Source organism: Fukomys damarensis, unplaced genomic scaffold (assembly GCF_012274545.1).
Source record: "Fukomys damarensis isolate Sample0158 unplaced genomic scaffold, DMR_v1.0_HiC HiC_scaffold_19, whole genome shotgun sequence".
NCBI classification, from domain to species: Eukaryota; Metazoa; Chordata; class Mammalia; order Rodentia; family Bathyergidae; genus Fukomys; species Fukomys damarensis.
In genome coordinates this window covers 55,310,570-55,320,878 of record NW_022900931.1, presented here as the reverse complement: position 1 = coordinate 55,320,878, position 10,309 = coordinate 55,310,570, and the positions used below count along the sequence as shown (strand labels likewise).

Genomic DNA, 10,309 nt, shown 5'->3' with positions numbered 1-10,309 from the left:
CCGGGGGTTAAGCGGGAGGGGCGGTGCGTCTCGCGTCAGCCGCCTGGAGCCCTGGAGCTGGGGTGTCTGCGGGTGTCCAGGGGTGCGCGGCCCGCATCCAAGGATGTGACAGGTTGGGCGGGGGGCGGAGCCCGAGGGAGCCACCTCGGTCGCCTGTTCTGAAGGCCCTGCTGGGTCCTTAGGCCCGATGGCGACGTCAGCGCAGAGGGACCTGGTGCAGGTGAGTGGGTGGCTTCAGCCCTCGGCCCTGGACCTTACCAGCAAGCTCAGAGCAGGTTACATTCTCAGAGCCATAGATAGAGATCATAACCTTGTTTGGAATTTAACTGTAGCTAATGATTAAGAAAGGAAAAGTTGGGACCGTTATCTGTTCAAGGCTTCTCGTGTACCTTTCTGGAGTAGTTGCCATCAGCCTGCCTCCAGGCCTGCGCATGTCTAACTTCCTGCTTCACATTCCCCTGTTCCAGTTGGGGCTCTCAAATCTTTTAGGGCAGTGGGACACCGTGTTATTTCAGCTACTTCCTGCTGAGAAGGGGCGCCTGAGAGACTTGGGGCTCTCACTGTTGGTGAATTTCGGGACGAGGGAGTGAGTGGAGGGTCTTATGTGGATGAGTGGGAAGGGGTGGAAAGGAGAGATGAAGTTAAGGAAGCAACCTAAAATACAAAGCCTAAGTAAAAGGAGCAAAGTTAAAATAGTCAGTGGCTTGTTTCCATTATGAGGATTGGGAAAGCCGTGTGCACACCATTCTCCAAAACTGGGGGCGGGGCATGCCTTGGACTTGTTTTCTTAAGTCCAGTGCAGCCCAGAAGTACAGGAATTGGGTCACAACCCACAAATCCAGCAGCAGCCATTGCTTCAACATCCTAGGCATACCATTGAGCCAAAAGGAGAAAGCAGTTGTCTTTCTTCAGCTGGCAGATTATGGGCAGAAAAAAAAACCCAAAACAAATGATAAAATATTGTTGCTCTGGTCACATCTGATAATATCATAATAATGTGACCAGAGTAAAAAAACAGGGAAGATGGCAGCTGAACTTACTATAAACAATTTTCTTTTTATAAGGCCTACTATAAATAGCAGCAGGTGGGCCCATATCACCTAGAAGTAAGTACACAGGAATAGAAAGGTAATTACAGTAAATTTATGGTTAAAAGAGTAATACCCAAAGTGCACATAGCCTTCTGTTGGAATGTGGGGTGGAATGGTGGGGCGTTTACTTATCTGGTGCTCATTTTAACAGATACTTAAGGGATCGTCTTGTGCAGGTTCTTTCTTCCATGGTTTGGCTTGGGAATGACTAGTCCAGCATCAAATCCCTTGATGGCTATAGAGGAGAGAAGTACCCTTCCAGAGAGGAGTTAGCTGTTGACACAGGGGCTCCTGAGGTTCTTGGAATATTTATGACAATACTTAAAATCCACGGTCCTTAGTTGCCTATTGAAAATATTGAATGTAGACACACGTTGGCCCAGTATGAGCCTCTACATGTAGTAGGACGTTTGTATACAAGAAAGGCCGACCATGTAATCCTTCAAATGGGATAAGGCCCAGTGCAGCAGTGGGCCTATGAAAAATCTCATAGGTAAGATTATTCTATAGGTAAGATGACCTTACATGAGAGGTCAGTTTCTTGTCATAGATTTTTTTTTCTGTAGTCATAATGTTGAGTGGCTTATTCAAGGTCTGCAAGAGGAATGAAGGTAATATTTAAATCCCAAACCTTAGTCCCCAACTGTATCACCTAGGAAATGAAAGATGGGCTGTATCCTTTTGGAGGGACTTGGAAGGTCTGAATCAAGGAATGATTTCTTGGAGAACTGCTTTGAACCCTTCTTTTAGCCTGTTCAGACCTGGTGGGAAAGGCTTCTAGCCGTCATATAAAGGTATCAATGAGGACTACTGGATATCTAAACCCTTGGCACAGAAACAGTTGGGTGAAATCTATTTTCCAATTCTCACCTGGGCATCGTCCGTGTCTTTGTGCTGGAGACACGAAGGGAGGGTATTGGGAGAACTCATACAGCTAAGCTTGTGATATGTGAAGCCCACTGCCACTAAATGTGTTTGCATGCTTGGTATAGTCAGTTTTAATTTAAATGGCAAGAAGCATGTAATTCATTAATAATTTTCTATTCCACCGACTAGGGGAGAGGAAGAACATTTGCTGATTGAGCCACCCAAGTGTAACCACAGGCCAGAGCCCAAGCGACCTCCTCTGGGATATAAGTAGGAGAAGGCAGATACAGTCTTTATTTGGGGGTTAGAGACAATATACCCTTAGGATTGTGGACTGGGGGAGAAGACTGAGACCTTGTTGGTTTGTGTCTGAGGAGTAGAATGTTGAAACATTAGGAAAATGGGCCAGCAAAGAGGGGTTGGGCCCTACACTTCAGGCCCAGACCTTAGATGGTGACCCTGTCGTCTGCCTGTCGCTGCTGTGGGCTCACAAGGTGGTCATGTGAGGTGTTAAACAAAGGCAAGATTAATGTAATCAGGGTCTGGGGTCCCGTTGGAGCTGAGAAGAAGGGTGATGGAGGAGGGTGAGTAGAGAACAAAGAGGGAGGCTAATCAAATAATGAACTGTCCCCATCACAGCAGGGCTGTGTGACCTTTGAAGACGTGACCGTCTACTTCTCCCAGGACGAGTGGGGGCTGCTCAGCGAGGCACAGAGACTCCTGTACTGCGATGTGATGTTGGAGAACTTTGCACTCATAGCCTCTCTGGGTAAGGCCGTCACACTTGTCCAGCTGTCCTGAGCTTTTCTCTACCTGTCCCCGCTGCATCAGAGAGCTCTTCCCTTCTGATGCCAACTCTGCCAGTCTGCTTCCTCCCCTACTTTCATAATGTGCATCTTGTGGGTGGGTTCCAGTGGGTTCACCTCTTCCTGAGCAACTTCACATCTGTTTCCCAAAGCTGTGCAGGTAAGGACCAAGCAGGAGGAGCCTTTTGGTCAGCCCCATAGAGCCCATCTGTCCTCTCTTCGGTGACTGTCCAGGTCTCTATACCTCTGTGCTCTAGTTTCTGCTCCTTCCTTTGCTAACATGTCCTACACAAGACAGTGCAGAATTCGAGAAATTAATTTGGTCCCTGCCTACAGATCACTGGGATATGCCTGTCAGACCTTGCTTGTATGTACAGTTTGTATACTGAGTCTTCTTTCCTGGAGTCTCTTCTGGGTTACCTTTCCTGGGCATGTGTTGGCAGGTGACCTGCTCATCTTTCCCTTAGGGCTCACGTCTTTCAGGTGCCATGTTGTTGTCCCACTCGAGATGGGGAAAGAACCCTGGATGCCTGACAGAGTGGCTATGACTTCAGCCATGGAAAGAGGGGCTTTGGGCATGCCTAGCTCTGGTAAGTCAGAGCTGGGGGAGCAGGGATGTGAAATCATCACTGTGTCCAAATCGCACTGGTTTCTTTTCTTATATTGATCGTTATTGGTGTGAAGGCTCATGTTCATGCTTCATTTCTACCTTTTTTTCCCCATTCTTGAGACCTTGCCTATTTGAATCTTTGCTCTGTGGCCCCACCCTTCTGGCCTGCATGTCTCAGTCTTTGCACAATAACCTCTGCCCCATTTTGCACTGTTGGATTCCACCTCATATATCCTGAGAAGAGCAAGTTTCTTTGATCTCCTTGAACATCATTATTGTAATCAGATTCTCCTGGGCTTGTCCATTCCTACCTGCATCATGGCCCTCATAGTTTCCCAGAAGCCAATGCCCTGCCCCAAGGCCTTTGTAGAGAAGTGAGTTAGAGACCTTGCCTCTCTTCCCAAGATTTTACTCCATCCTGTGGTACAGACCTTTCCTATTTTGTGGCCTGGCCAGACATGGTAGTGTAGAAAGCCAACCATTCCTGGTCTTGACCTGAGGTTCTCAAGGACTTATTCTGGAGTCAGAGAGGCATATGTGATGAGGTGATTTCCTTCTATCAAAGTTTATATGACTTGATCAGAATTTCTCTGCTTGTAGATTTTTGCTGTGGAACAGAGCTCAAGGAGCTACCTTCTGATCAAAATATTTCTGTACAAGAAATATCACAGGATGGGAATCCCAAGACAGCTCTGTCCATACAGAAGACCTACCCCTGTGACACATGTGGCCCACGCTTGAGAGACATTTTGTACCTGGTTGAACATCAAACAGCACATGCCAGGCAGAAGCCCTACATGTGTGAAACAAGTACGACAGTGTTCAAGTTCAACAGAAACCTTCCCCAGCAACAGGTGCAAAAAAATGCAGATAAGCCTGCCAGAAAGGAGGAGGATAGGGCTTCTCCTGGAAAGACCTGTGCTGACCACACATCACAGAAACCTTTCACGTGTGGGGAGAGCAGGGAGGACTTTGTGGCCATATCGGGCTTTGTACAGCATCAGATCACTCCCAGTGTGGAGGAGGCACACAAGAATTCTGAAGGTGCATTAGATTCTCCCACTGCTAGGGATGCTTTCAGTAACATATCCACACTTGTTCATCAACAGACAGTCTACACTGGAGAGAGGCCCCATGAGTGCACGAAATGTGCAATAATCTTTAGTGATGCGTCCAGCCTCAAGCAACACCAGAGAGTTCACAATAGAGGAAAACCTTATGAGTGCTGTGAGTGTGGGAAATTTTTTAGCCGGCACTTCAGTCTTGTGGAACATCAGAGAATTCACACTGGTGAAAAGCCATATGAATGCAATGAATGTGGAAAATTCTTTAGCCAACACTCCAGCCTTTTTCAACATAAGAGGATTCACACTGGTAGACGTACTCATGAGTGCAGAGAATGTGGGAAATTCTTCATCTGCAACTCCAGCCTAGTTAAGCATGGGAGAGTTCACACAGGAGAACGACCTTATAAGTGCAAGGAATGTGGGAAATCATTTAGGCAAATCTCCAATCTCACCCAACACCAGAGAGTTCACACGGGAGAACAGCCTTTTGAGTGTGATAAATGTGGGAAAGTCTTCAGTCGAAGCTCCAACCTCATGAACCATCAGAGGGTTCACACTGGTGAACGGCCTTATAAGTGCACTGAATGTGGGAAGATGTTCAGCCAAATCTCCCATCTCAAGATCCATCACAGACTTCACACTGGTGAACGCCCTTATCAGTGCAATGAATGTGGAAAATACTTTAACCAAAGCTCCAGCCTCAAAGCCCATCAGAGATTTCATACTGATGAAAGGCCTTATGAGTGCAGTGAATGTGGGAAATCTTTCAAACAAAGCTCAAATCTGAGGCAGCACCAAATAGTCCATAAACCAGACAGGCCTTATAAGTGCACTGAGTGTGGGAAAGCCTTCACCCAAAACTCTACCCTCAGTAATCATCGCAGGCTTCACACTGGTGAACGGCCTTATGAGTGCAGCGAATGTGGGAAAACCTTCAGACAAAGGTCGAATCTGAGTGAACACCAAATAGTTCATAAACCAGACAGACCTTATAAGTGCAGTGAGTGTGGCAAAGCTTTTAGCCAAAAGCGCACCCTCATTCAACATCAAAAAATTCACACCAGAGAAAGGAATGTAAAGAATATGCATCTGCCTTGTTGAACACAGCTGTATATAGCAGAGAGGGACTGTGACAGTGGGCTTTATAAGGGGGTGTCGGTTCATCCATGTGGACACACTGGGGAAATTTCCTATGAAAGCTGTATATAGTGGATGCTTTCAGGACTGAAGTCATATTTGTCCATTTTATCCCTGCTAGACTTTGCAACAAAAGCTATCTCAGCTTGGCCCACTGTCTGGCCTCCATAGTATGTATCAGCTATTCCACCGTCTCAGGGAAAGCATCCCTTTGTTTTCTTTCTAGTGCTTGAATGGAACCTAAGTTTCTGAGGCTATCAGAAGATGTCACTTCTTCATGGATGTTTTAGTTGTAGGTATGACCTATTTTTGGCCATGATGCCCTAAATGGAGTTCTACTGGCAGCTTACTGAGATGGTTTCCTTTTTCAGGGATATTCAGTGGTTTAATGTGTTGAATTTATTCATCTTCTATACGACCTGACCCAAGTACTAAAATAAATTGGTTTGGTTCATATTATACTAGGAGCCTTATTGATTAAATCATGTTTTATCTTTCTTCTGATTGTTGTGAAGAGTAGTTTGAACAGAGAACAGAGCTAAGGTCTATTAATCAACAGATAGCTCCAAATTGTGTGTGTTTCCAGATTGACTGGCTCAGAAGTGACAGCGGTATGGCAGAAAACAACTGTCAGCCCAGATTTGGCCTTATGTTAACTGTTAGCCAAGCTTTCTAGGAAAGGCTGTATTGCTTTGTGGACTTGTATTCCAGTCTTGAATGCTGTGAATTTCATGTCCTTAATGGCATGAATTTTTCTCTTATCCTAAGTTGTGACCATCTCTAGTGCACCTGAAAATAATACCAATTGGGCCCCTTATCCCTTAGTACAGTGTTGGCAAGTATTTTAGAGGTCAATTGTCCAAACTGCAACCGAAAACCCACTTACTTATTGTAAAGTACCAACAATGCAGTTAAACCTGAATGCTCAGCTGCTTGGGCAATGCTGGGGTGAGTTGGTTTGGGTGCCAAGTGCTCTGTGTATCCACTATGGCATACATAGCATAGGTTGCCACAACTGCCCTAGCACTGTTAAGCAGTTGCTGTTCAACTGTTTCCTGACAAGGGATTATATGCTGTGAAATTCAGTGTGCGTTATACAGATGTGCCCACCTTTAAGACCTGCTAAGCCCAGGTGGGTCTATAGTTTGTACAGAAACACACAGTGTGACTATAGAGAGTGGGTGAGACTGTTCTAAAAACATCCTCAAATGTTCCTTTGAATGTCACTGTGTAGGATTGAGGACATTGTGGCTTGTATTTAGATGTCTGCCCAAAGCTTCATATGGTCATAGATGGTAAGTTTTTAAGGTAGCTGGATACGGGTTGTGAATGTGGATTGAGCATGTGATGCTGGGATTAAGGGGATCCCTCCCTGGGTATGGGTGGCAGAGACCAATAGACTTATAGCCTGGATGAAGTATAAAGGTGGTCTTGCTGCTGCTGCTGCTGCTGTTACTGCTGCTGCTTGCTGCTCTGCTGTCTTCATCCTGCTTGCCATAGACTATTGGCCATGCTGCCCTGCCTTGGAGCCAGCCAACTATGGACTGAAACCTCTACAAACTGTGAACTGAAATAAACTTTTCCTCCTTTAACTATGGGTGTTAGACAAGAAAAGACAGATTTTGTTACCAGAAGTGAAGTCATTATTGTGATAACTACCTGACCATGTGGTTCAGAGAGTTTTGGAACTGGCTTGTGGAAAGAGTTTGGAAAGCTTTGGAGATGCCAATTAAAGAAGAAGCCCTGGAATGCTTTAATTTGTACTTGATTTGAGATTCTGGTCAGAGTTCAGAAGACCAGAAAGCTGATAGAAATGCAGCCAATAAAGACCATGCTCGAGAGATTTCAGTTAAGAATGAAGATTATATTGGCTGTTGGACTCCAGACTGTGTATGTTACCCTTTGAAAGAAAATTTGCATTTTGCTCAAGTCCAGAGACTGAGATTAAAGGCAATGGACTAATCTTTTTTTTTTTTAGATAGGGCCTTGCTCTATAGTTTAGGGTGGCCTTGAACTCACTATGTACCCTATGCTGGCTTTGAACTCATAGCAATCCTCCTGCCTCTGCCTCCCAATTGCTGGCATTGCAGGTGTGCACCACCATGCCTGGCACAGAACTAATCTTGTAAAATAAATTTCACGACAGTCTAATGTTGAGGAAATGCCATGAGTACTGTTGGGGGCTTTTAGATGTATGCTGAGACTTAAGAGCAAAGAGCCCAGCAGAATGATTTAAAATATTTAGAGTTTTCCTAGAAAGGAAACTCCAATAAAGTTACAGACTGCAAAGATGGAGGAAAGAAGCACTTGGTTGTTGAGAAGGAATAGGACAATAGATAATATGGCCTGAGGACATCACAAATACCAGTAGAACTGCAGCTTTTGGAGCATCAAAAGTTCAAAGGTGGAATACTTGCTTTGAGGAGGAAGCCCCAGAGCACCTTGTGCCAGAATGGCAGAGGCCTAGGGAAATTTTTCCTCAGGATGTGGTTCCTACTGCTCAGCAATCCAGGCACTAAACTTCTACAGGCAAGAGAGAAGGAAGCCTGGCTACTGCTCCAGTGGATGGTGGACTCTGGTGTCATCTACGTGGTGCTGGTTTTAGGTGGAGGTAGTATGCAAGAGTTGTGGGGCCAGGAAGGATTCCATCCGCTGTAGCCTTTTGGAGTTTACATCTTGCCACAGATTGCCCCACATGCTGGATGTGGAACTATGGGACTTAATGTTTGCCCTGCTGGATTTTGGACTTGCTTTGGTCTCATTTCCTTCTATTCCCTATTTGTACCTTTTGGAATGGGAATGTTTACCTTGTGCCATTGTATGTTAGAAGTGTTTGACATTTCGTTTGAATAGGGGCTCACAGTTAAGAGTTTGCCTTAAATCTCAGAGGAGACTTTGGCCTTGAACTTGTCGGTAACGTTGAAAATGTTAGGACTTTGAGAACTCTCAGAGATGGACTAAATGCCTTTTGCATAAAGGGATGCACGTGAATGTTTTGGCAATTACGGGTGGAACGTTATGGCTTGTATCTAGGTGTTTCTCCCAAAGCCTCATGCAGTCATGGGTGGGGAGTTTCAAAAGTAGCTGGGTTAAGGTGTGTGAATGTGGGTTAAGGGTGTGATGCTGTGATTAAGAGTGCCCCATCGTGGGTATGGGTGGCCCCAATCAATAGGCTTGCAGCCTGATTGAAATATAAAGGCAGGCTTGCTGCTGCTGTTTTGCTGCTTGCTGCTTTGCTGTTCCTGCCTCTTTGCCCTGAACTGTTTCTCCTTTGTGATGCCTTTCTGCCACGCCACACTACCTTGGAGCCAGCCAACTATGGACTGAAACCTCTACAAACTGTGAGCTGAAATAAACCTTTCCTCCTTTAATTTGGGTGTTAGATACTTGGTCTCAGCAGCAAGAAAAGTAACTAAGATAGATTTGCCAAAATTCTCAGGACTTTCTGACCACTTTTGTACCACTCAGGTTATTAGCAGAGTAAATAATCTAAATAATCTCCCTCTCCCGCACTCCTTCTCCCCCTCTCCTTTTCCCCCATCCCTCTCTCTCCCTCCCTCCCTTCCAAAAAAAAATTAAGAATCTATCTTTATCATCCTATAATACCCAGGGAATTCTAGAAAGACCCAGGGTTGTCAAAAGATTTCAGACAGAAAATAATTAAGAACTATGAAGTTTTTATTTGAAACAGGATCCAGCTATGTAGTTCAGGTTGGCCTTGATCCTTCTGCCTCAACTTCCCAATCATGGGGGTTAGAGGACTGTGCCGCCATGCCTGGCTGGAACTATTAAGTTATGAGATCAAGGTTTTTTCCCCTCAGGGGAGATGCCATATCCTAAATAATGACTGTAAGGATGACAGAATTGTATTTTTTCCTTATTAAAACAGTATGTTCCCTATTAGCTAAAACTTCTAATAAATGTTGGATGTTTGTGAGTTAGTTAAACATAATAGAACAAGGAATACATGTTCAAGGAGCTGAGGATTTAGCTCAGTGATTCTGCTGCCTGCCTTGCAAGCCCAAAGACCCAAGTTCAATCTCCAGAACCAAAGAGAGAGAGAGAGAGAGAGAGAGAGAGAGGGAGAGAGATAGAAAAGAATACATGTTCAGCTTTGTGTTACTGTAACAAACTACCTAAAACAATCAACTTAAAGAGAGGAAAGATTTACTTGTGGCTGACAGTTTTGCAGGTTTCAGTCCCTGGTTGGTACTCACCATTTCTTCTGTGACAAGACAATACACAGGGCATAGGGTGCCTGGTGGAGCAAGCTGCTCACTTCCTGGTAGGTAGGATATCAAAGAAAGGAAGAGTCTATTGACCTACAGTGCCCTTCACAGACACCCTCCAAGTGAACTATAACCTCCCACTAGGCCCTGCCTCTAAAAGATTCCACAACCTCCCAACAACACCATACGGGAGTGAGCCTTTAACACGTCAGCCTTTGTGGGACATTCCTGATCCAGACCAAAACCAAAGGTCATCTACCCTTTGAAGGAGACCAAATTCTTGAGACTTGCACATGTCTAGGCAAAGTAAATGAGGGCTTCTGAAAAAGCCAGGGGCACAGCTGTCCAAGCAGAGTGTTGACAGAAAAGCACATCAGTGTTGGAGTTAGGTAAAGAGGTTTGCTGGAGGGGCCAGGGATTTAGCTCAGTGGTGCCACCGCCTGCCTTGCATGCACAAGGACCGGAGTTTGATCCCTGGTACCAAAAAAAAAAAAAAAAAAGA

At 45.2% G+C, this 10,309-nt stretch overlaps 1 protein-coding gene across 3 annotated transcripts; it reads left to right on the top strand.

The window, feature by feature from the left end:
* Positions 1–6: 6 nt before the first annotated feature.
* Positions 7–7,501, top strand: LOC104863727 (zinc finger protein 792). 3 transcript variants are annotated; one of them, XM_010626314.1, is made up of 4 exons: positions 7–220; positions 2,601–2,727; positions 3,232–3,354; positions 3,975–7,501. In XM_010626314.1, the coding sequence occupies exons 1-4, from the start codon at positions 188–190 to the stop codon at positions 5,540–5,542; spliced, it is 1,851 nt and encodes a 616-aa protein (XP_010624616.1). In that variant the 5' UTR covers positions 7–187; the 3' UTR covers positions 5,543–7,501. The 3 variants fall into 3 exon arrangements, with proteins under 3 accessions (XP_010624616.1, XP_010624615.1, XP_010624617.1); XM_010626313.1 differs by having other exon boundaries at positions 2,598–2,727; XM_010626315.1 differs by lacking the exon at positions 3,232–3,354 and having other exon boundaries at positions 2,598–2,727.
* Positions 7,502–10,309: the final 2,808 nt, after the last annotated feature.

Coding starts and splice junctions, on each gene's coding strand:
- LOC104863727 (XM_010626313.1), top strand. CDS start 188: ATGGCGACGTCAGCGCAGAGGGACCTGGTGCAG. Junction 221..2,597: donor CGCAGAGGGACCTGGTGCAG/GTGAGTGGGTGG, acceptor TCCCCATCACAG/CAGGGCTGTGTGACCTTTGA. Junction 3,355..3,974: donor TTTGGGCATGCCTAGCTCTG/GTAAGTCAGAGC, acceptor CTCTGCTTGTAG/ATTTTTGCTGTGGAACAGAG.